Below are 26,995 nucleotides of genomic sequence, written 5' to 3'. Positions count from 1 at the left end.
AAGCAGTTGTTGTCTGCATGCCGAATCACCAGACTGTCCAGATGGCGGCCCACAATCCCCTCATTTTACCTGGAGACACCAGTGAAAGCGCTCATTGTTTAAGAAGGAAAAGCCCCAGCAGCATCAAAGTCATTCTTATGGTGTGTGTGTGTGTATGTGCTCACATGAAGAATTCCCCACTCATCAGCGATAACATGTGTGAGCTTTCAAGATATTAAACCAAAAAGTCAACCACATCTCATAAGAAGACATTATACTCCTGACCTTAAAACAAAAGACGGGTCTGTTAGACTGCTTTTGTCATACTGTGTGGGTTCATACAGGTGACAGAATGTTTTTTGTTGATAAAATACTCAACAAACTCTCCAAAAATGTAATAAACAACAGCCTAGTAAAAGTAGTCATTGTTTATTAATTCCTCGCATCTTCAAACTGTGCCTAATACTGTGTAACTTTATCTTATCATATCATTGCTGTTGTGTTTGGCATTAGCAGGTATAAATCTCGGACATTAGATCTTCATTGAGCTGACCTACTTCGATCACAAATTCCTTGGTAAAGGAATCCAGCAGTATTGGATTTACAGTTTTGTCTATGAAAATATTACTAATGTTTCACGATTGCTATTACACAACGTAAACTATAACATAAAAAATAAAGTAAAATGCATAAATCACAGTTGTCCTGATCAAAGATTTTAATAAAATCAAAGTAACTTGAAAGAGGTGTAAACCCTTAAAATGAGCTAAACTTTCTGGAACATTCCGCCAGTTGGCAGGATTTGCCAACTTCCTGGTCTGTTTTTTATTCTTCCATGATCACATTTAGACGTCTTGATTAGATCTTCATGCTCATGTCTATTTGGAGCAACATGTTTCTTCCTCTGACATCTTAACAAAACCTGGCTAGATTACAAGAATGCTGCACGAAAAACACATTATAAGTTGCTTTTTTTTTGTTTATGTGAATGTAAGAAAAAGTAATTTCCAACAATACAGAACATTTTTTTTTATCTCACTATTGTTTTATTTTTATTTTTTAGAAATCATATTAATTTATTTTTACAAAAGTGAACATATGGTTTAATATTAAATAATTCCAGTACTTTGGTTTGAGAACATGCAATTTTTTTTAAGAACAGTTACATAAATTCCTTAAAGTTTCTCCTCTAATCTACTCAATCTAATCTACTGTGGTTCTCAACATTTTGGACTCATTTTTCTACAATAATCTTTATGATTTTCCAATTGTTCATGGTTTAACCATTAGGGATTAGGATTTTCAAGAATATTTTTACTCACAATTTCTGATAAAACTGTTTAGAGCTTAGCATAGCTACGAAAAGTTATATAAAACATAAAAAGTGGGAACCCTGGTTCCTGAAAGAGACAAATAGTTGTTGAGAGGTTGAGCTAAAGTAACAAGCATCTTAATTTTTTTTAAGTTTTCAGTCATTCAGTTATTTTCAGTTTCAGTTATTTTAAATCATCTGGAGGCAACCTGGTTGAGAACCACTGTTTAAAGTACTGTACCTTTTTTTTCTGTGCCCTTAATTTCATCCTCCTGCCTTCATCCTCTAGGAAGTGAAATCATTTATTAAAGGATAAACGCACCTCAAACATAAGTATTAGCAAGATTAATTGGTTTGTTTTATCGCACTTTCATAAAATGGTTAATCTAAAAATGAACTTTAATTTGGCACTTTCATCTAAGCTAACATCCCGTCTCTCACTGATTAATACTTAACTTTAAGTGTATCCTCATTCTTACCATACTGACATTATATATATATATATATATAGAAGCATTAAAAAGATTTTAGAATGCAGTGGTAATAAATCCAGGTGTATGTAAAATAAGGAAAGAAGCAACACACTTTTTTTAAATGTCAACATTTAATGAGCTTCACCACTGTACTTCAAATCTACACTCTGAAAAGAGACCGGTGATTTTTCAAAACACAGAACACATCCACAGAGTCCTTCCGGTCCCTAAGAATCACCCCCTCTGCTTTCAGGGCAGCGAATGCAAATTTTACATTTTACAATATAGTCATATATGTCAAATACCATTAACTCGAAGTATAAACTTCAAGCTTCCTTATTAAAAACTTGACAGCAAGTGCAGTACCTTCCCCGTTTGGCCCAATCGAGGTTGCGTGTTAGTCTCTTCTCACAGGCTCCGGTTGAATCCGCATGTTCTCTTAGGTACGTCCGCTTCTTATGCCCTAACATATGTATGTTTATCTCATCCGACGCTCTCGGTGAAGGATACCGTGTTAATCATCGTGGGTATGCTGTGTGATCTAACAGTCAGAGAACACTGGGGTGAGAACATGGTACTCTGTACAAGGATGTGATGATGGGAACCACCTCCAACCAATCGCAACTTTAATGACTTTGATTTCTTTATACAGGGTTTGATAGGAATATAAAAGTCGGAAGGGACATTCAAGTTTTAAATCTCCACATAAAAATAAAAGCGTGGAGGTAAACAACCAAGTCATTGAGCTCGAGAGGTAGAGACCCACAATGTGAATCCATTATATACATATACACAAACAGTTCAGTGTTTCTTTAAAGGAAATTAATAATAATATTAATAATAATAATAATAATAATAATTAAAAAAGGGCTCTACTTCAATACTCATATCCAAAGCTCTGCAGCACACAAGACACAATTAACATAATTGTTTATGTGTTTTTTGTTTGTTTTTGTACTTATACTGATTTGGATCATTTCTTTGTCTACACTTTCTAGTGCAGGGGAAAATAAGAAGAGAAAAAGAGAGGGGGGAAAAATATGTACATTTATAAGTCTTAAGTCTCAAAAATAAAATAAAATTTCACAGCCCTAAAAATGTGCAGGCTAATTCAACTTCTATACAGCAGTATTACTGTTTGTTGTTTGGCGATTTTTTTTTTTAATACATCATTTATTTATTTTTTTTGTAGATTTTTCGTTTCTATTGAAATCTACCAGCTAATCGCTTATTTACATACCTTACTCAGTGGATCATGGGAAAGCATGCCATAGCACATTGAGGAAGAAATAAAAATAATTCTCTAAAAATATATTAAATATTTTCTATTTGTTTTCTTTTAGTCTGAGAGAGAGTGCAGAAATGGGAAGTTTAAGCATGGTAGAGTGAGTGAAAACTACTCCCAATGTCTTTCCAGACCCACAATATTCACCATTTCCCAGGCACCCTTTTCAGATCCATCAGATCCAGGAGTCTTTTAACAGAAAAGGTGCTTTTGAGGGGGGTCAAAGTAGACGACACTGAACTGACATCTACAGGATCACTATTGTGATGCCACAGTCAGTTAGAAGCATGCACGGGGTCCATACATGCACTCACAATGGCGTTCCTCACTAGACAAAGTTCGGAAATATACCATTGCAATTATGGAATGGTTTGGTTTACCAACAGTTCAATCCATTATTTATTTATTTGCTTTATTTTTTTTTAGTTTTTAGCCTTTAATTTGGTTTGCATGCTATTCTAGATACTCCATCATGGAGAGCAGTGTTCAAAGGTCATCTGAAAACACAGACCTCCCCATATCATTTCGCTACATGCTAGTTGGGTTTTCAGTCTCGGTAGGAGACAAGCACCTGCAAGATTTCTGGAAACGCTCACAAAGTCTCCTTCGCTTCAAATAAACCCTATCAGTATGAGCATTTTCCCTGTGGCCAATCTTGCATGCTTTGGATCCTTTTGAATCGTTGTGCCATTCAGTCACCAATCCGAAGTACTAAATACTGACACAACACATCCACATTCAGGAGTACTAAGAGAAGCCTACGAATCAGTATCTCTGCCAAGTGCTGCGCTAAGGAATACTGATTTGAAGAGTTGAATAGGAAACGGAAAGCGAGATACGAACAAAGATCGATAGAGAAAGTAAGGAAGAGTGCAGATGACAGCAAAAATGGAAGTCGTAAAAAAAAAATCACACCGCCGTTGAAGGCAATAAACGCAATGAGCAGCTCACTACAGCCAAACGAGTCGTCACTCTAGCAATATTTCAGTTTTGCTGCCCATTTTAAAAAAGAAACTCACCACCAATAGCGTATTTATGTATGAAGCAGCTTTCTGTCGGCGCGACAAATTTACATGTCCAACTAGTTCTGCATCAGGAATTTTCAAAACGCGCAGATTCCTGAAACAACTGGATTTCGCCCTCGAAATTCTGAGCAGCGGTTACTGTGACCGCACCTCTCACAAGGGTGGGGCCTAATGAATAGGCTACTAATGAGGATAGCGTTTTTCCACCGTGGTTGTAGCGCGAGTGAAAGACCGATTCAGAGAAACTTGCCTTCTTTCCACACTACATGAAGCACTGCACTTCCTGTTTCCATGAATAAATAAAGCATGATTACTCGCACACAGTCGTGATGAGTTTTCCTTCAGATATACTGCACAGACTCTGCCGCCCTGCTGTTCAAAATACATTCCAAGTCCACAGAGGCCGACTTCGTCTGCCGAAAGTACAGGTTCGTACCCTTCACGAACCTTTAGTATACTACTACAGAGCAGTGGGTATGCACGAACAGTCCCCCCGTGACCATGCCCACCCGTCCCGTGTCCCGCTTGAACTCATCAGCAGTGGTTGCTTCTATAAAACTCCATTTAGTAACTATTACAATACACACACACATCAGCGACATGGCTAGTCCTAGACTCCAGTGAAATGCTACGCAGGTTTGGGGATGCCTGGGGGTCAGTAGTCCAGGGGTGGACGCGGGACGGGCTGCCAGAGGGACGTCCACCACCACTGTTTATCAACACCATCTTCTCCGCCGTCCTCAGCTACTCCCAAACAAGAGGAGATGGAGGCATCTCAGAGGGCTGAGCTACTGTTGAGCTGTGGGCAGAAAGAACAGGGAGATTATGTCTCGCTTTAAGGTTAAGGAGATGTCTCCATCTAGTGTTGAGACACTGACAAATAAATTGCTAAATAAGCTTGAAAAGCCCCAGATTTGTCAGGACACCAAGAGTTTTAGTAGTTTGAACCAGAGCTGGCTGGGTAGTAACTGATTACTGATTATTTGGATTATGTAATGAGATTCTAAAAATTAAGTACTTGTAATTAGATTAATATGCATAAAATAGCATAATCTTCTCCCTAATTCCTCTTTTGCATCTTTTAAATGTTCCTTTCTAAAATAGTCTACCTCATATACACACTCAGAAAGTCTTCCAAGTTTGTGGAAGTTCACAGATAGAACAGTCATTAGTCAAATGGCTACACAGCATTTGACCACTTAATTAAAAACCATTACAGGTTTAAGAAGTGCTTTAATATTGCATCAACTATTGATTAACACAATCCTTATTTGAATTATCACTCAGTATGGTTATTTAGCCTTGGACTACTATGTCACTAGGAGGCTTTCAAACACATTAAAATGCACAAACTAATGTTATTTCTTATTTACAATGCGGGCATTCCCGAACTTAATTTTTTTGTCCTCTGAACCTCTTTCATAGAAATAAATATAATTTTATTTATATGTTAATTACAATGAATGGAATATATTCTCTGTGTGTTTTTATATCAATATGTTACAACATTGTACTATTTAAATTGATGTGATAAACTAGTTAGGTCAAAAGTAATCTAAAAGTAATCAAAAAGTAGTCTGATTACAGTACCTAAAATGTGTAATGTAATGGATTACGTTACTAAATAATTTTTTTTTTTAAATGTAATTTGGAATTAGTAACAGACTACAATTTGTAAGCAACCTACCAGGCTCTGGTTGTAAGCAATAATGGTTATAAACCTAAATATGTCTAAATATTAAACAATGGCATGTTGGTTTCAACCCAAAGCACTTCCAAAACATAGCTTCCCTTAAAATAAAAAGACAGTCATGCTCACTGGCTTTGATTTGGCATGTCTGTTAACCATGAGAACATGGACGTGAGGGTCAAAATGTGTCAAGCACTTTCTGGCTCTTACTTGAATTAAAAAATTTAAAAATACTTTTAGCTTTATAACATAAAAAAAAAAAATTGATTACATTTAAACCCCTGCCACAATCGTCAGTAGCTTTTGTAATGTTTTTGCCTCACCTGATAAAGCTTTTGAAGGCAGCTGATTGGGGGTTGATACAGAGCGGTACCCGATTCCCCTTCTGCTGCTCCAGGATGAACTGATGAATGATCTCTGTGTGGAGAAGAAAAATGAGAGATGATGGGAATACATTACACTTTATGGTTATGAATAACGGTATACAAGTTATGGGCTATCATGGTTAAAAGAACAGTTCACAAAACAGTTGTGGACACCTGTGTTCATGTTAAATAAAAACAGGTTTCAAATGACATGAGGGTGAGTAAATAATATTTTTATTTTTTAGATTAATCTATTTAACAAGTGGACAGCAAGTCAAACCTGTTTACTAGTCAAAGAAATTTGGTAGTTCACACATTCAATTTTGTCAACATTCCTTGTAACAAAAACAAAAGATGAAGTGATGTGACTTAGTGATGTAGAATTTTGTATTTTAAGGACAAACATAAATTATGAAGATTTATTCTAGCAGCAACCGTACAGGTCAAAGTGTCGATATTGAAGGAGGATTCTACAGGCAGACTGTACTATCTGTAATATCTCTCTTTATTTTCGCATACAAGCGATTATGCTTAAAACTAGTCTGGCCAACGTGGAAACTCCTCTTGTGCAGATCCAAAAGGGGTTCCCCTCGAGTTTCAAACGTGGCTGCCTCCCTAAATCGCTTTAAGTCTCCAGGCGGTTGGCTCCATCCGCACTGACTAATCCTCCAGTGGAAACACGTTGCACACAGGATGGAGGAAGAGGAGGGAGGGTGAAGGGCAGAGTTATTTTGAGCCGACAGCACAGTAAGCCTGCTTTTAGCGACAGACTCTCACTAATACCCGCTGACAGTGGAAGGCAAGCACAGATCCAGGGGCTCCAGATGAAGGGTGAAAACAAGGGAAAAAACAACAGGAGCAGCAGGGGATCTGAAGCAGGAGATGCCCAGCATGCTCTCAAATAGATTCAATTCAATTAAGACCTTTAGCTCCTAAACATGTTGTCTACAAACCGGGGGTGGATCAGGATTATAAAGGTTAAATTAATAGACCACCGATGTTTGTCTCATGTGTTGCATAATGTGTGCTGCGATCAGCACAAGGTGTAGAACATACTGTATGAACTGATTATAAGCAAGCTCACCTTTGACCTGCCGAACTGACGTCAGGTTCTTCTCAAAGCCATCGTCAAACTTGGGATTGGTGACAGGCTCAAAGTCACTGGTATAGACGCGGCCAGAGGAAGTGGTGTAGCAGCATTTGCACATGCAGGTGTGGTACCGCAGACGCCCCTCGTCCAGATACGGGTGCGCCAGGGCGTCCTTTGCAGAGATCCTTTTTGACTGTATTGGAAAACAGATTTGTTCTTACTGAACGTTCCTTTTAAAAATCCAATTAAATAATCTATTTTACAAATGTATATATTTAAATTAATAATAAAAAAAAAATATATATATAAATATATATATATATATATATATATATAGACCTGAATAGAACTGATGGGGTGTTGTGTACACTGTCCACTTTGACTTTACTGTATGCGGAGCTTCCTCGTGATCGCTATAATTTGTGCAGTCTTGTTCATTACTGACATTTAATTAATTAATAAATGTTAAATGCTTGAATCAATATGATTATTTTGTGTATTAAATTCTTGCTAGATGCATGAGTTTCACCAACGGGTTTTGTGTCATAAAATAACTGCTTATCAAAAAGTGATGTAGGCTACTTGTGATGTGCTTCTTTTCCTTATTATTGATCTTTATTGTTAACCATATTGATGAGAAATTAGATGTATATGTAAAGTGCATAGGCTAATTTAATTCAGTTTTGTTCTATAATGTTGTTATCGTTTTTTTTTTTCTGCACACACACATACACTGCACATGAATGCTCTTTTCCAACAGAAGCTTGTAATGCACATAATATATCTGTCATAGCATATAACGACTACTAAAAATTACAAATTATATATAATTTTATTTCAAATAAAGGAAAAAATTAAAAGTTAGTTTAATCCAAGCAGCTCTAAAAGATCTTAGATTAGTTCTGCATCCTTCTGAAATGTTCGTGGTGTTGCCATTTAAACATGTTAATTACGAAAACAAAACGTTTGGTGTACTCTCTCTGGTAAAAATCAACAGTGATTAATCAGCCTTTATTTATGTACAGTACTGTAGACGTTATTACCTAGGCGAAGCAAATATAGGCTACAGTAAGAGCGCCTGCATGGTTGTCCATCAGATGCCTGTCAAAGTTGAGTTCGTTACTATAGCAACAGTAAAACTGTCATGTCATTATAACGAGAAAACAAACTTTCATTATGTTGAGATAACGAGAAAATTAAGCCGTTATAACGAGAAAACGACTTTCGTTATGTCGAGATAACGAGAAAATTAAGTCGTTATAATGAGAAAATGACTTTCGTTTTTTTGACGCAGCAATACAGTGGTGCTGTGCATTGTGATCAGTTGATGGGGAAAGTATTCTTAAAATGCATTAAAAAAAATCTAAATAATTTGTAATAAAGAATTATTATTATTGTTATCTTAAAGTGCCCACAATAATAATATATAGCATATTCAGTACCGTTATATATCTCATTACCAAATACCGGCATCATATCTACATCAAACAAATTTTAATATTACACAAAGATAACCAGAGTAAATACAAAATGCAGTTTTAAAATTATAATTTCATTTACTAAGGGGAAAAAGCAGTTCAAACATGCCTGGCACTATGTGAAAAAGTAATTGCCCCCTAAAAATAATAACTGGTTGTGCCACACTGCAATCAAGCATTTGCAATAACTGGCAATGCATCTTTGAGGAATTTTGGCCCACCCTTCTTTGCAGAATTGTTTTCTTTTTTCACGTAGGGCCAGGTAGATTTTTTCCCTTAATGAATGAAATCATTTAAAACTGCATTTTTTATTTGAAATTTATTTTATTTTTTTTAATTTGTTTGAAGATCTGAATGTACTAAGTGTGAGAAGAGAACACGAACACTTACTGGGTCAAAGACCAACATCCTGCAGAGGAGGTGAACGGCCTCATGGGTTGCTTGACTGGACAGGGTGTACAGGACAGGAAGTGAGGGCTAAAGAAACAGGAAATGGCATGATCAGTATAGTCTGAATGTCTAATCTAGTTTACCAACCATATACATACATATTCAGAGATAGGCAGAAACAAACTAATATGTAATCAATAGCCGTTTATGCATATTTTGAAGTATCACATCAGAATCGAGTGATGGAAACGCAGAATTTTGAAAAAAAGTTTTTACGATCGCTGAGGTGGTTTTTGACTTAGGGTTAACGAAAAAGGGTTAATGTGAATAATGGGTGATAGAAATGCATTTTGCAAATAAATTCCTCCAAGCACATCAAAAAAGTCATGTGATTTTACACTATGGGATGACAAATCCTGACTAACTAGTAAACAGATCTAGTTTGATAGCATCTGAAATGTTGTTACTGTATATGGTTATTCGGAAATATCAGAGAAAAGACTGTCATCAAATTATTTCTGTATAATTGCCTCCCAGAACTGTTAAACGACTGTGTTCCCAAACAGCAGCATCCATCTCCGAAAGCAATAACCGCATTCATTGCGTTTCGTCTGCTCGTTCTGAGGTGCAAGTTTTTTATTATATAGGAAAATTATTATATTCAGTAGCTTCTCCTTCTTTTCCATAGTGCCAGTTTATCAGGAAGTGATGATTTTGTTCTCTTTGAGTCTTTGGATGGAAACAGTGCTTGTTCGGAAATGTTTTTTGAGATATTGGATTGAAAGCCCGCTAATGTTTCAATTACTGGAAAGACCACAAGTAAAAGTTGTAAAAACCCATATTGATGAACCATTACCAATAACACAGTACAATACAATATTGTATTGTATTTTATTGTATTGTATTATATTGGTATTGTAACCATTACCAAACAAATGGGTAAACACTGTAGAAAGTGTGAGAATGAACATGATTTAGGAACATGGCCATCCTGTTTTGAGAAGCAGTTAAAACATACAAACAGCTTCCTAAAAGCACATCATATGATCCTCAGCAGTTGCTCATCTGCATGTCGCAAACATGCAAAACATTCCTCCCAGTAACACAGGATCCTTGCGCCAATAGCCGCACACTTATCTGAGTATGTGGGACAGCGAGGAGACAATGTGCTGGGATATTTTTAACCGTGTCTAATTATCTCCTCCGCCCACCTTCCCCCCATTCCAAGCCCCCCAGTCGACTCGTCAAAGAGTTGATTGAAAAAGCCCACCGGTAATTGCTTGTTTTCCCTGGTTGGGCTCTTTGAGCCAAGAACAGATGTGAACTATGGCTGGTGATTCACCATTTAAAAAGGGATGACGTATTGTCAGGGCTGACTGTATAGCTGATGGAGGTGAAAGTGTCGGGCGAGAGATGGAGGAAGACGATGGGCAAGGATTGAAAGCTCTCAGCCATAACTGGAGCCAAACGGAAACGAGGTGTGCTTTTACTTTAAGTGATCAGACCTTCATTGAAGGAAAAATATGAGTCATATGTAGGGACCACAATATCATAAAGACTCGAAAGTGGGCAACATCTCAGAACATCCCATAAACTGCATAGCAACATGCTAAAAATCACTCAGAACACTGCATAGCAACATCATGGCTAGTACTTAAAACCCCCTAAAGAGATACATTTATTTACAAATAAGGGAAATAAAAACAAATTCACTGCCAAATGATATTATTTTAATAATAAACTTTATAAATAACACATGTAATAAAAATATAATTTAATTTAATAAAAATAAATGAACAATGAAAAATTATACAATAAAAAGAAAGAAAGAAAAGAAAAATAAACATGCTACAAGTACAGCTTTCAGTTTCACACTTAATTTCACACTTGGGGTCAGTAAGATTTATGAATGTTTTTTAAAGAGGTCTCTTATGCTTAAAATATAAGAATATTGTGAATTTTAATAAAAAAATAAGCAAATAATTTGATAATAAATTATTATGAAATTAATAATTACATTTAAATAATAAAAATAAAAATATTTTCTGTAAATTGTTTTCGGGTTAATTATTTTAAAAAGCAAAACTGTTTAGGAGACATTACTCCAGTTTTCGTCCTTAAAAAAAAAAAACATTCTAATATGCTGATTTGGTGCTCAATGTTGAAAACCGTTGTGCTGCTTAATATTTACTTTTAAAAGTCTTTATTGTCATTTTTAAATGAATTAAAGTATCCTTGATGCAGAATTAATAATAATAATAAAAAGTACTGATCCTAAACATTTGAATTGTGTTTGATTCACTACAAAGAACCATCTTATAAGAGTAATTTATTTAAAAATGAGTGCACATTTTCTCTACAGTGTTGATTCACTTAAAAAAAGCTCAAAAACGCTATCCATTCGGGAATTGGACTAGATTAGTTGTGCCGTATGTTTTTGATATACTAAAAAAACAACCTGCTCCCTGTTTGAGTCGGAGCATGTGTGCCAACCGAACCGCTAGGCTCCTCTGACAAATCTGAAAGATTATCAAATGATGGGCGTTTGAATCCAGTGGGTCAGATTCTGTGTGGGCCGAGCCGAAACAATCCCTGTGCGATTATGAGTCAAGCAGCGTGCAGTGTGGTGGTGAGTCTGCGTGAGTGTATGTGATTAAGGAAGCACAGTGGGCAAGTTTTTGGCGAGTAGTTGGCAGTAGCGTGGCGTGTGTGAACGATCAAGCCCTCTGGGGTGGTGTGATCGTGTGCTTTAGTATTAGCCTGTATTAGTTAAGGATTATAGTGGAATGTGGCTTCAGACAGTTAAGGGAGGGAGAAGGCCTCTCCCTGTCCCATGATTCAAAGCTCAATTAGACAAATGATGAGTCAGGAGGGTTGACACATGACATCATCAGCCCAGGCTTTCAGTCATCCCAGGCATGCGGGCAGCACATGTTCCACCCTCACATTTCTGACAGCAGGAGTAATGGACTGAGCAAATTTGCTACACAGGGATGTCACAAGAACTTGAGCCAGTATAAGTGGACTGAGCCTCAGTATTCAACATGACTAGTGAGATTTACTTGCAAAGTGTTTTTTTCTGAACACAGTGTCCTTTCTGGGTGAGCAGTAATTTGCCAGTTCACATCAAAATCAAGAATGCTACATGATGCAACACAATATCTTATGATCTGCTTTGGAGGGGGATTCAGGACCTTTGAGACAAGGCAGGATGGACCCATGCTTTCATGTTCTTTACGCCAAATTCTGACACTACTGTGTCGCAGCAGAAATCGAGACTCATCAGGCCAGGCAAAGTTTTTCCAATCATCTATTGTTCAAAGTCACTTAAATCCCCTTTCTTCGCAATTCTGATGCTCAGTCTGAACTGCAGCAAGTCGGATTCATCACATCTAGATGCTTAAATGGATTGAGTTGCTGCAAAGTGATGGGCTGATTAGCAATTTGCGTTCACAAACAATTGAACAGATATACCTAATAAAGTGGCAGGTGAGTGTATAAAGGCCCCACATGAAGTATATAATACAGTTTATACATAATACAATGTAATGACAACAATTACACAAATCTGCTCAAATGAATCACTTATATTATGCAATATTTACCAAATATTTACCATTAAAAATAAGATTTATTGAACAAAAAACATTTACTTTACATAGCATTTACTTAAATATTTTTAGTCTTTAATTAAAATAATAAAAAATATTAAAGATATTGTTTATTGAAGGAAACAAATCCTTTTTTATACAAAATAGTTAGTATAAATATTTATATTTATATCGTATTTAGAAAATTCACATAAAAATATTTCTTAAAGATTTAAAAAATGTTTTGGAAACAAGTCTCTTATGTGCACCAGGCTGCATTTATTTAAAAAAAACATACAGTGAAACAGCAATATTGTGAATATTGTGAATACTGTATTAAATTTGGTGCTCAAGAAACGGGTCTAATTATTATTAACAATGAAAACAGTTGGGCTGCTTCATACTTTTGTGGAAACCATAATAATATTTTTTCGCGATTCTTTGGCAAGTGTATATTTCAAAATTAAAGTATTTATTTGAAAAAGAAATCTATTTTGCCATTAAATGCCTTTATATATCAATTGAATTGAATATACCATTTAATCGATTCTTGCTGAATAAAACTTTTAAATAGGTTTTCCCAAAAAAGGTAATTATATCGATAGACCATTCCGTGTTTTCAACATAATGCCAATGTTTAACAAAGATCAAGCTCAGTAGTTTAATCAGAGGTGGATGATAATTACTCTCCAAATGAGCAGAGTTACTAGAGTGTTACTTCAAGGTAAAACCACCATATTTTGCTTTTCCTGACTGGTGAAACAAACCGAGGATGCAGCTATGAAGGGAAGGAGGAGGAGGTACGGGGTCACGAGAAGGTTGAGAAACGAGCCTCTCTTTCCTGTGAAGCAGAGCCCACGTGACGTCCGACCTTCCCTCTGGCCCAGCAACATTCAGCAACAGGTGCAGGCCGCAGCTTTCCCCGACCAGCCCAGTGCTCCTCCTTAAAACCACCCCCCCTCCCGCGGCTGTGTGGTCCGGGCCATCTCTCCCCACCATCACAAACAAGCCATTGATCATCCTGGCAGCAAAACAACACAAAGCCCTTCAGGCCCACAAGTGCAGGGAGAGCAGCCCCGGAGCACCTGGGAGAGGGCCAAGCGAGGACAGACAGGTGGATAGGACTTGTCTGTTTGTTTATTTTTGCAGTTAGCATGCTAAAGAAAAGCAGGGCGCATTTCCTACAGGCACGAGAGGGGGAGGGAGAGCTGATATAGGAGCAGGCCATTAAACCAACGAATGCTGACAGAGACAACAGTGATTCCAGAGAACGCTGAGCTGTTGAGCGGCTAACAGACTTCCTTCTGTATGCTCCGACAGACAGAATCTGAACAGTGTGTGTGTGTTTGTATGTGTGTAGATATTGGGTGTTATTCACTAAGTGCACACCACAGGACTGAAGCTTTTCGCTCTGTGCACATTTAAAGACTCAGAGTTTCTTGTTTTTTTGTCATGTTTTTGTTGCATACTGTACTTCAATCATAGACATTATTCTCACACAGTCATACACATGCAACAGATCACTTTATTATTGATAACATGTCAACAGACGACAACGAGGAAAGGTTTGTTTCGCACAGCATGCACAACTGTAAACCACTCTAAACCTTTAACTTAATAATAATTTCCCGTAAACATTCATTATAAATAATAACAAATATTCTTGGTATGCATATTGTTACCTTGTTTTTGTAAATAAATTAATATTTTAGTAATTTTAGTTATTTGCTTTTTTTTTATAATTTAGCATTGGCAAAATTGATCAGTTACAGAAAATAAATGTAGAATTTTAGAAAAGATTTCTATTTAAAATCAAATATGCTTTTTTGAACTTTCATTTTGACAATAAGAAAGGTTTCTTGAAACGACAAATCAGCATATTATAATGATTTCTGATCCTGTCACACTGACTGGCATCACAGAAATAAATAATAATAAAAAAAGTATTAAAACTGAAAATTTATTTTAAATTATAAAATTGTACATGTTTACAGCATCTAGTAATTTTTTTTATTTATTAGCCAATGACAAGGCTGTCAGTTCATTTCTTGGAAGTGATATAAAATAAATTAAATAAAATGTAATTATGCCAGTAGGTCTATATACTGTACATACATACACACACATACCTGTACAGACTTAACAATATCTATCTATCTATCTATCTATCTATCTATCTATCTATCTATCTATCTATCTATCTATCTATCTATCTATCTATCTATCTATCTATCTATCTATCTATCTATCTATCTATCTATCTATCTATCTAAGATAACATCTGGTGAAACTAGTAAACAGACTGTTTCCACTTCCTTTTTGCATGTTAATGTAGACTTTCCTCTCCAAGCCTGCATCTGTAATGGTGAGGTTGTGCAGAAAGTCCTTATGTGGGGATGCTTAGGGGTGTATATGCTAAACACTACTGCAGGCACACAGTCCCTCATTTACAATAATACAGATTCATCAGCATTAGAATGAGGGGAATATACACCATACACCTTTACGTGAGAACCTCTTCTGTGCAGATACCATAAGTAAAAACACTTGTTCTAAAATGTTATTGAATGATAGTCTTTGTGAGAAAAACAGAAAAAAGAGAAAGAGGGGAGGGAGAGAAAGAAAATGATGAAGAGAAGAGTGGCGTTTTTGAAGCAGAGTGGCGCTCTGAGATAGAATAACATTCATGCAGGGCAGGGGTGTAACTCTAACGCCTCTTAAAAAACAGTCCGGCTGTGTGTGAAAGCATATTTTTTTCTGGTTTCAGTTTGGATGGCAGCACTTAGCGCTGGTTTTCGAGCGGGAATGGAGACGGCTCTGAACACCGTATCTCTCAGATGCACTCAGATGGCCAAACTAATCTGACTAAGTGTTAGAGCCGATATGGTGAGGATGAACATTCCTAAAGCCCCTGAAGGATCTCATTTCAAAACAGCCCAAATCAGATCTTCTCTATTTATAGCAAAGACAAGGGACAGGGCGTAAAAAGTGTCTGAGGCCTCCCGCATTGATGCGAACATCAAGATGAACACATTAATGACGGGGCTTTTAAAATGTAAATTGGGAGCTGAGAAAGCGTCACCACATTGTCAAAACAATGTCAGCAAGAGAGCTGAGCTTCAGATGCTTTGACAGAAGAGGAATATTACAGCTGTGGCGACTCTCTAATGAGGTTGAGGACACATAGTGGCTTCCCCTTCCATTTATGTGTGCAATATTAAATTAAGTGCAATATTACGTTAACAGTTTTTATAATGACATATTGTAAATATATTAATGTTAATATATATGGGTGTTAATAAGAAGAATATTTATATTCTTAAGAGCATTCTCAAAGAAAACTAAATCTGCCAAAGCCAATGCATGTAGATTGTGTCTTGAAATATGCTACATGTGAAAATGTGAAGAAAAATAAATTGATATTCAAGGGCAGGAATTTAGTTTTTCCTGACGTACTGTAAAATTGCAAAAAGGCTTATTATAGTATATATATATAACTATATATACACACATATATATATATATATATATATATATATATATATATATATATATATATATATATATATATATATGTATATAATTTATAACTAAAATTAAAATGAAACAGAATATATATACACTGACTCAAAATACTAAGATAGCATCCCAGACACTAAAATAACACTGGGTCTAAAATAACATTTACTTTAAAGGTGCAATCTTCAGAAACATTTTTTGTTATGCTGGTTGAAAGTCTCTTCACATCCCTATAGCAATCATTAAGTTAAGTGGTCTAAATGTTTTTATCTGTATTTATATATTCTGTGGAAGGCATAAGACCAAGAAATTTACGTCCAATCCAAACGTTCGGTCCGAGTGTTTTATATGTCTACCCTACCTGTCTGTCAGCGTATGTATCTGCATACCATGTGCACCCGGTTCACACAGACAGGATATCTCATCACCGCGTTCACGCACGCTATGCAGACAGAGCGAAAATAGCGGACAAACATCAACAACTCGGTCTTCCTTCCTGGTATTGTAGTACTTTTAAAGTTTTCTTGCTGGTTAATGACACATGATGTAGCCCAGCAGTTCCCAAATCCATGCATGCATGTCTCGCTTAGTTAACACACCCAATTCAGATGAACAACTTGTTAGAAGTGAGCTATTTGAAAGAGCTGTGTTCCGATCGATATGATCCCTACACCATGTTCATTGCTAACTACTCCCTGAACAGGAGTTTGCTTCACTTCGGAACATGGATTGGAACTGGGAACCACTGATGTTGCTTACTGTAGGAATATTGTCTCTTGTATCCTGGGCCCGTATTCATAAAGATTCTAAGAATCCTCTCAGAAAACTCTTAATTTAGCTTAAAAACTTTTATGTAGGAGTCTTAGCTTAAGAGCGATTCAGGACCGAACTGAGAACAACTCTGAGTAAGGAAAAGACAAAAACTTTCATCTTAGTGATGAGGCGGGGTTGACCCTGTTGCTATGTATGACACAATCTTTTGAAGACTGTGATTGGTTGGTTGTCCAAGAAGGAAAATAAAAGAGTGATTTTAAGTATAGGGTCTATTCTAATTCTCACTTTGAATTTACATACGTACTTTTTCCTATTTGACCGTTCTCTCGCACACACACACACACATTATATGTGTGTATATAAAACCTTTTTTTATTTTTTTATTTACCATGCTTTTAATTTCCTATAAGGTATTTGATTGGCTTTGAAAGATAAAAATTGTTCCACTCTCTCCAATTACAGTGATTGCTGTCCTATTAAAGTGGCGGTTTGAATGTTGGTTTTAATGTATCAAACATGGAATCAAAACCAAGAAGGGCGAGGAAGCCAAACTATTTACTGTTAGCCCAGTTAGTGGATGAACACAAGGCCATTCTTAAAGGATAATTCGGGCCGGGTGTCACAGCAAGGAACAAGAAGCAGACATGGGAGCGTATAGCACAAACTATTAACGGTTCATTCCCCCTGCTTGTGCGCATCTATAAGCCTGCTATATTCAGAAATGCAGTTTTTTGAGCCTGCAAGGTGGGAATGTCCAGTGAAGCGAAATGAACTGCGACACAATAAGATGTTCTGAAAGTGCTGTAATTGTTTGTGTGATCACTCTGCTTACAGAAGGTTGTGACAGACCCAAATCATCACTATTGCATTGTTGCATGTTCCCAGTTGCCAAATATCGTAATGTAGTGATTACTTTAATTTCTGGCGCTGTGTCGGAGATGTTAGCACGTCTCTAATAAGATCAGTCACAAACATGATCCCTGCACGATCTAATCTATAGCGTCTTATTAACTGACTGTCAGCCATTGTCTGCAATACATTTCTTCTGCCTCTTCGTCTTTCTGCCATTTTCTCCTGTGCTAAAGAAGCTCTTAAGCCTCTTAAGTCCTCGTCTGTGCTCCTAACAAGTTTGACCTTAAGACCTCTTTTAAGAGTTAAGATGCTTTCTGAATTACTTTTTTCTTTACTAGGATTTTTTTATTTATTTTAAGAGTAAACGCCCACATTTCTAAGAATTTTCTTAGAATTTTGTCACTAGGAGCTACTTTTTGCATTAAAATTCTTTATGAATACGGGCTCTGGTCTGTGAGAATAAATGCGTTCAGGGGGAGTGGCTTTGAACGGCGATTGCAGGGAGGGTGGGACGTTCACTTTCAGTGATATCAGGCTAATGTTAGAAAATTCCAAGATCTCCTATTGCACCTTTAACTTCAACTTTAAATTATTTAAAATAGGTTTATTTATTTTAATAAATGTATATATCTGTTTAAATAAAATTTTTATTAAGAACATTAATAAAATTCTTAAAATTCATTTTCTCCTATTGGTATTTTCAAACTACTTAAAGTGCATAAAAAAATCGAAAAATGCATGTATGATTATACATATAAATACCTCCTTACTTCTTTATAAATGCGCATTTTAGATATACAAGCAGTATGAAAAAAGCAAAAAAAAAATAATCTCATCTTGTACTAATGATACCAGCATAATTTGATTTATTATTTTGTTTTTATTAAATAAATGCCAAAATATATACAGTACTCATAAACATGTTTAGATTTTTTTTTCCAGCATACTTTCAATCTGATTTCCCATTGTGTTTATTTATCACAGAGGAAATAATGAATGACTCATTAGCTGAATAACACAAATTTTCAAAAATCCCTTGTGCCTGCCTCAATAAGGGAACATTGGTTATGACATGGCGCTGTTGCACAAGAGGGGAAAATAAAACGTCAGCCATCTGCTAGCAGGTGCCACGGAGTTCAATTTGGGGCAGACATCAGGCTTCGCAGCCCCTGGTGACGTGGCATGGGCCACAGCTGTTCCAGCTCTGCACTCGGTCTGCATGCAAGACCCCCTAAAGCCATTAAACAACACCCCCTCTCCTTCATTCTCCCTTCTTACGGTAAGCCCACCCAGCACTGGGGTCATCACTTTCTGACCTGAGTGTGTGTGCGTGTGTGTCCTGTGAGAGAGCATGTAGGTGGAAATTCGATCTGATCATGTTGCCTCTCTGCTAAGGCAGAAAAATCAGCATGGACTCGAGCATACATCTGCTTCCAAGAGCTCCCTGCTGGCTTTTACATACACATCAGACAGGTGGTGGAACCACAATCAGGTGACTTACAACCAACCAGAGCCGTTTTAATGGGCAGAGGAGGCACTGGAATAATCAATTAGAAGTATCAATTTTGTTCAAGATGTTTCTCCTGCAGGTTTGCAGTCAGCGTGTGTTTCTGTACACAAAACCACACATACAGCACGAGCAGTGCAGTTCAATTCATATACATGTGACTTTGATGAGCGATCCAGTCAAAAAGAATTGAAGTCATCGGTTTGAACATATAATTATGTACACATATGCTTAGCCTAACATATAAATTAATCATAGCAGTTACCAAATAAACATCTGATTCGGTTGCTGATGGGATGTTTTTATATGACCAGTAGTTGTTTAATTCAGACATTCAGTGAAAACGGAAAAAAAAGGGTTATATAGCATGAGTTATTTATATATTGTGAAAATATATTTAATATAATTATTGTAATTAATAATATAATTATAAATTATAATAATAATAATTAATATATTATAAGTATTATTATATTATAGATGATTAAATAACAGAATGACAAAAATATGACAAATAATAATACTTATATTGTTATATCATTTTCAATAAAAAAAATAAAAATAAATGTATGTGAACTATATCAGGTCAAGCGTGATTTTATGTTGACTATGCAGAAGTCTACATCTAATCTTCAACTGAATTACTTGTAGGCAAGGAGAAACAAATCTTGTTTAATACTTCTACTTCTTTAGTATTTCTTCTACTGTATGAAGAGTTCCTTGATTAACTACTTTGGTCTTTCTGTTAAAGCTGATTAATCAAGGAACTCTTGCTGGTTATGCTAGTTATGATGCCTGATCTGGACACAAACACGCTAGCATCCAAAACACAACATATGCTGAACTCTTCAGTAGAGCTGATTCACCACAAACTCTGGCTTTCTTTCCTCTCTTTCCATACTCCCGCTCCAGCGGAGGCTAAAAGCTTCCTCTCTTTCTAGTGATGGTAAGAGCCTTGCAACATTAATAGAAGTAATGAGGTCCCCTGTGGAGGCAGCCGAGTTGATCTTAAGAGTCAGACCACTTTTTAGCTCTCTCAAGTCCTGCTCTCTCTCGGACAGACCTCGTTTTTTTCTTCCTCCCGTCTATCCACTCAGCCAAATCCTTAGCGACCGTCTCTATCTTGAGCACGGGCATTAAAGCATACCACATCTCCCAACACTGCTGTTTAGAACTACGCTGAAATGCCTCTTGAATTCGCTCTGCCAGACTCTCTGGAGACCCGCTTCTCTCGCTGCCATCTTTTTACTCAAAAGCCTTCTTGATAAGCTCTTCACCTTCACAAAAGTGGAGGTGGAGGTCTGGTGTGCCATATTCACCAGTCATTAAGACTCCAGCAATGTGAAGTCTGATCGTAAAGCCACCTCAGCCATCTAAACGCTCTTCCTTGCCTTGACTTCTCCAACCTTCCCCCATCAAGCAGTGACTAAAAGCAAAGAGAACAAAACAGGCCCATAAGAGCTTGATTGCACATCCTGCTCAGGTTGCGTTCACACACGGTTTGGTAATAACATTTAAGCAAACAAAAAATACCGTTTTTAACTACTGCTAAAGATTTCAATGAAATTTGAAAAAATAAAAGAATAATTTAATACAAAACAAATGTTACATAGCATGAGTCATTTTTATATTATAAATATTTATTAAAAATAAATAGTAAAAAAAGTCAAACTTTTGCCAATGTATTTATTTCTTTATATAATTTATTATACTTTATCATCATCATAAAACATAATTTATAATAATAAAAATAGTAGTAAATAAAATAAGATGATAAATAGAAACTCAAAAGTTATCAGATAACCTATATTTGTATTACAAATTTTTTATCTATTATAAGAAAATTATAATAAATATAATAATAAAAAAAAAAAAAAAAAATATATATATATATATATATATATATATATATATATAAATTCCTTAATAATACTGATTATAACATACTTATAAAATTGAATAATTTTAATAATAGTAGTAGTAGCAGTGGTGAATAAACTAATTTATATAATTATATTATTATATCAAATTAATAGTAAATATTATCAGACAAAAAAATATTAAATTAATATTTTAAATTTGTACTCATTGTACAATTAATTCTAATAACAATAATAATTATTATTATCACTGTTATTATCATTATTATTAGACTACCTAAAAACAGAATGCTGTTGAAAACACTGACCCAGACACATGATCAAACCCGTGAAGAATGGTGTCATCACAATACCCCTCAGACCCATCAGAGACCCCTGTTCTTCAAAACCTGTTCCACGTAACGGGAAGCTCAGTTGATGTACATGATTAAACATCCTGCTCTAGGGCCGCTCGACCACACACAGGAGGCAGCATCGAGTGACAAGGTCAGCCAAATGTCAGTGTGTGTGTGTGTGTGTGTAGATAGATGGCTGGGATTAAGGCTGGAGAATTTCGACTGGAAACAAGTGCCTCTTCACATATAGTCCTAAATGGTAAAGACTTTCTCTAGCCTAGCAGGTGCATGTCTGTATGTGTCTATGCAAAGGAGGCGGGCTTCTTGGTGAGCCGCCAGCCATCAGGTCGATGCAAAGCAGGAAGCAGAGGTCCACAGTCCTCGCGCTGCAGTTCCTGTTCTCTGCAGGGTCTCGCCTTTTCAGCGTAGCTGTCTAGAGCCACAGAGCCAACACCCAGTGCCGAATCACACAAACACACACACATATTCACACTCACTGACTGAAAACAGCTTTCTATATACACTCAAAACCATGAGCTTTTCACTTTAACAAACATGGAAACAAAAGGCACGACAGAAGATAAAAGCTAAAGTGCTCAACTTCTGAGCCAGGAGTAACTGCAAAATGAATGACTTCTTAAAATTAGTTTTTCTAAACAAGAGATAGACCCGCCCTATTATTTGTATAATATTATAGTTTAGTACAGGTATATAATATTATTATAGTATTATAGCCCTTTATTATTTGGCAATCCTTTACCAATTTATTTATTTATTTTCATAATAATTTTATGGCAAATAACCAATAAATAAAAGTATTATAGCCCTTTATTACTTGGCAATCCTTTGCCAATTTATTTATTTATTTTCATAATAATGTTATGGCAAATAACCAATAAATGACATGTAATTATATATATATATATCTATATATATATATATATATATATATTAATTAATCAATTATTAATAAAACACTAAAATCAATTGTTTTAAATGCTACATGTGAATTTAGGAATAACAGAAGTTAACATGTGACTCACTCATAGGACGCTGAGAAGCCATTTATTTGTTATGGACGATAACTGCAAAAAAGGCGGATATTAAAATTATGTTCGATTTGAATAAGTGGATTAATTAAAAACACTACATTAAATCAATCGTATTAAATCCATTATTAATGGATATTCATTTTGAGGTTTGCTAAAAATTACATTTAGCAGTGTTAAAGCATTAGTGTTTTAACAAATTAACTTCAAGTGAATGTTAAATAAATAGATACTAGCAAGTAGCATGCACAATGAAATGAACAATATTGACTGATACCAATTTGAAAAATAAAATAAAAATAAATAAATCTCATGACTCGATATCATTCATCAGTCTACACACTGAATTGCTGCACGCAAATATGTCAATAACAGCCGTCGCGTCTCTCTCTCTCTCTGCTCTCATCAACTGATCAATCAGTCTGTCAGTGGATATGAAGCAGGGCAGGAAATGGAGAGACTGTGGGAGGGAGAGGGGCCCAGAGTGAGCGGAGCGCCGGGAATCCTGCAGCAAAGGCTGATGGGAGATTTCTGCGCTCCAGGGGAAGTAGAAGCGACTCGATTCCATAAACAAGGTGCACGATCGGTCAATAGGTGCCGTCACTCAGTGGGAACAGTGAGTCTCCATGGCAGCGCCACAGGGCCTGTTTATAATCAGGCTTCCTGGGACCGAGAATATCAGTGCAAGGGAGCGTTTGCACAGCCTACAAGCCACTAATGAGTCATTGTTTTTCATGACACTGCTTCGAACAGCATGTGCCTAGATTTTGGGACATGGTTTGATTTCAGACTCACCTGTTTATGTGGTCCTCTCAAGATGTGAGCTCTGGCCCCCTCACATGCCGTCCTCATGGCCTCCAGAGACGGAGTCCCCAGCAGATCTGTGATCAAGTCCAGCTAGTGCATAAAAAAAGGGAAGAGCAGATGAGTTTTGTGTACAGAAAGAATAAAGAAGAACATTTGTAAAAGACGTCTTAAGTCACTGGGGTATATTTTTAGCAATAGCCAAAAAATATTGTATGGGTCAAAATTTGGGACTTTTCTTTATGCCATATCATTAGGATATTAAATAAAAGATCACGTTCCAGGAAATATGTCAAAACTTAATTTTTGATTAGTAATATGCATAGCTAAGAATTCATTTGGACACCTTCACAGGTGATTTTCTCAGTATTTAGTATTTAGATATTCAGGAGTGTGATTATTTACAATAAAAACAATAAACACATAATATAAATCACTTTATATACCAATTACAATTACCAAGAAATGTAATAAGAACTATTGGTAACACTTTGCTTAAAGCCTTTATGTATAATGCATTATAAATGTATTCATAATGTATGTTGTAATGCATTATATCTTTTCATATGTAATTATAACCAAAGTTAAAATGAATTATAATATTTTAAAGTTTGTCTGTAGTGTTTTTAACAAATTATACATTATAAAGGTGTAACAATGAATAGATGAGTATTATAATGTATAATAACTGTGGTTATAATTATCTATGAGATCATACAATGAATTATATGACTCATTCTAAGGCATAATTAATGCAATAAACCTACTGCTACCAAATTGTTAGAAATGTAAACTAACTACAACAACAACAACAACACCAATAACAATAAAAAAATAATCAATTATATTGCATAACTGTATTTTAATAATATAATATAATATAATATAAAAAGTTAAATGTATTAATTAATTTTTTTTTTAACTCTTTATAAAAAAAACACGAAATAACTAATTGTAACACAAGAGTAGGTGAAAAAAAATGGGAAATTGTCCTTTAAAGCAAATACTTAACTGGAGAGAATTTAATGAGCCTAAAAGGGGATGTCGATGTGCTGTTAAGTGCACATTCAGGGCTGTGTGGACACACACACATACACACACTTTGAGGAACACTGACACACTGCAAGGCCAGCATTATTAGAACATATGGCTCATAATCTTCTTTGTGAACTACATAAAACTAAAAAAGTGTATCTGTATTTGTTCCTCTCAAACAGTTTCCGTATGTTACTGCATTATACTTAATGTTTATGAGAATCTGAACAAAATAAGAGTAGAGGCTTCCGTGCATATGTGAAGGCTAGAGACAGGTTCTGCTCATGGCAAACACACAGCTATGGAGGACAGAGGGCTTCTGGGTCACGGCCACACTGGGACTGAGTACAACAGAGCCTTGAGCTGCCCCCGGTCGCTCATTAGCATGGCTGTACAACATTTGCCAAAAATACTGTACATTAAGGTCACATGGTTAGCATCAGCGTCCAAGATTTTCTGTTTTCTCTAAGAATGTTAGAAAGCTGGGTATCTATAAAAACACTACTAATGTAACTTTTCTTCTTTATTAAATTATTAAATGTCATACGAATGTAAAGACAAAATTCTCTGAAAAGATTAGTGACTTTATCTGTCAGACAAAAAAGGTCAGGCAATTTAATCCATTAAATATGTTGCAGCTCCTAAGGAGGTTAGAAAGCTTTTTGTTTACTCGCCGAAGCCAATTTTTGACTCACATTTGGCGCTTGGCAAGTGTTAATTGTGGACCCTGATAAAGCAGCTGAACTACTTAACACACCTGAGGGGCTAAACGATCTAAGATCTACAATGATCCTCAAATACCGCAAAAGGAGCAGATACTCTTAGCTGTTCTACAGCAACACCAGAAGGTTCTGATTGGCTGATAGGAATGTTGAGACAGGAACATGTTCTACTTGTATCACAATATCACAATGAGTTGTGTGAATAAGCCAGATTCTGCATGCAGATCGAGCGCTGAACATGAGCGTAGGTGAATACCTGTTGGATGGGACTCTGGGCCTGGAAGAGGATGCGTCGGCCAAGCAGCTCGGCAAAGATGCAACCCACAGACCAGATGTCGATGGCGTTGGAATAGTGCCTGCTCCCCATCAGGATCTCTGGCGCTCTGTAGTACTGCGTCACCACCTCCTGGGTCATGTGACGTGACTCGTCCAGCTCCTCCACTCTTGCCAGACCAAAGTCACAAATCTGTGCAGAATTTAGGATTAATATTTACACACTTAATAGGTTGACAAGTGAAGTCTGACGTTGTGCGTTTCTTGATGTATAGAGAAGATGTTTTTCCAAGAAATCAAGCAATAAAACCAAAATTAGACGGAGAGGCTCATTCACATTTGAACCAAACCGATAAACAATAAGTGTGTTATAAACACAAGACCCAATTTCTAATCATCTTGAGTCGCTTGAGTGCTCCTTGGGAAATAAATAAATGAGAAAAATCTCTCTGCCTCTTCTTTCCACCCACTTTCAGAAAGAAGGCACAAAAGGGCCTATCATCCATTGCTAACAATTTACACAAGTAGCTCCACCCAGTTTTTCCCAGAGGCCTAATTTTATGCATTCCCACGAGACAAATTCAAATCCTGCAAGCAACGCTTAAACATGCAATTTATTGAAACTATTTCTTGTGTCCTATTGTTCCATTCAAGTAAAAACATCACCATTTATGGAAAGCGTCACAAGCTGGGCAATCAAGGTGTTGCCATGTGGTTGCTTGGGTTTTGTAATTGGTTGCTAGGGTGTTGTAAATGTTTGCTAGGTGGCTACATATTGGCCCATGAAATTGCCCAAAGAGCCCAAGTTTGTTTCTACAGCCAGTTATGGTACATACTGAAATCTAATACTTATTCATGAGTCTCATAGAGCCCAGACCAATAAAAGAAAACACGTTATGGATATAAAATTAATCAAATTTGAACCTAGATCAGACTCAAAAATGTTTGATTGCAGGACATGGCCACAAGATAAGGTCTGGCACGTAATAGCTAAATGAGGGAAACATTCTTCTTTTTCGGAATTGGGGATTAAGGAATAAATGAAGCAGCGCATGCTAAATGATTCCCTCTCTGTGGTCCAATAGCACAATCTATTCCCGCTCTCCCCTCAAGCAAATTTCTCATGCTGCTGGGTAGAGTCAGCACGCACATACACAGAGAATTTCTCTTTTTCTTTATCTCTCTCTTTCTTTATCTCCCATATCAACCTTGCCTTCTCTTTTGCAGCTGGACTCTCTCTATGGGATCCAAAATGAAGATTTATGTCAAGAACTGAGCAGATGAATCAATCGCAAAGGGGCCCTGACCCCCTGGAGCCAAAGATTGTGCATTAGTGTGTGTACGCTGGTGCTGTAGACCTGGCCTGGCCAGACAGATATGAAGCGTCCTCGCTCTTTGGAAAATAGGAGTTATAAAGACACAATTCAAGGCCCATAGGCTAGAGTACATAATGCACAGAGACAAAAGAAGCCAGTACAATAGAGCTTAAACAGGAAAAATGTCACAAATAATTTCATATATACACTTCTTATACTAATCATTTACTGTTACATCCAAATTACACATTT

The 26,995-nt window shown here is 36.3% G+C and overlaps 1 protein-coding gene across 2 annotated transcripts in view; it reads right to left on the bottom strand.

Annotated features, from left to right (window-relative positions):
• Positions 1-1,876: 1,876 nt before the first annotated feature.
• The window catches only part of LOC113114806 (serine/threonine-protein kinase NLK), a 65,189-nt gene continuing 40,070 nt past the window's right edge, over positions 1,877-26,995 (bottom strand). For both annotated transcript variants that reach the window (XM_026281846.1, XM_026281847.1), the window contains exons 6-11: positions 25,411-25,620; positions 23,389-23,490; positions 9,088-9,174; positions 7,214-7,412; positions 6,088-6,181; positions 1,877-4,873 (exon numbers count right to left, since the gene is read on the bottom strand). In XM_026281846.1, coding sequence (XP_026137631.1) covers positions 4,819-4,873; positions 6,088-6,181; positions 7,214-7,412; positions 9,088-9,174; positions 23,389-23,490; positions 25,411-25,620 — 747 coding nt within the window. In that variant the 3' untranslated portion in view covers positions 1,877-4,818. The remainder of the gene's footprint in view (positions 4,874-6,087; positions 6,182-7,213; positions 7,413-9,087; positions 9,175-23,388; positions 23,491-25,410; positions 25,621-26,995) is intronic.

Source organism: Carassius auratus, chromosome 15 (genome assembly GCF_003368295.1).
Source record: "Carassius auratus strain Wakin chromosome 15, ASM336829v1, whole genome shotgun sequence".
In the NCBI taxonomy this organism is placed as follows: Eukaryota; Metazoa; Chordata; class Actinopteri; order Cypriniformes; family Cyprinidae; genus Carassius; species Carassius auratus.
This window is presented reverse-complemented; position numbering and strand designations above follow the sequence as displayed.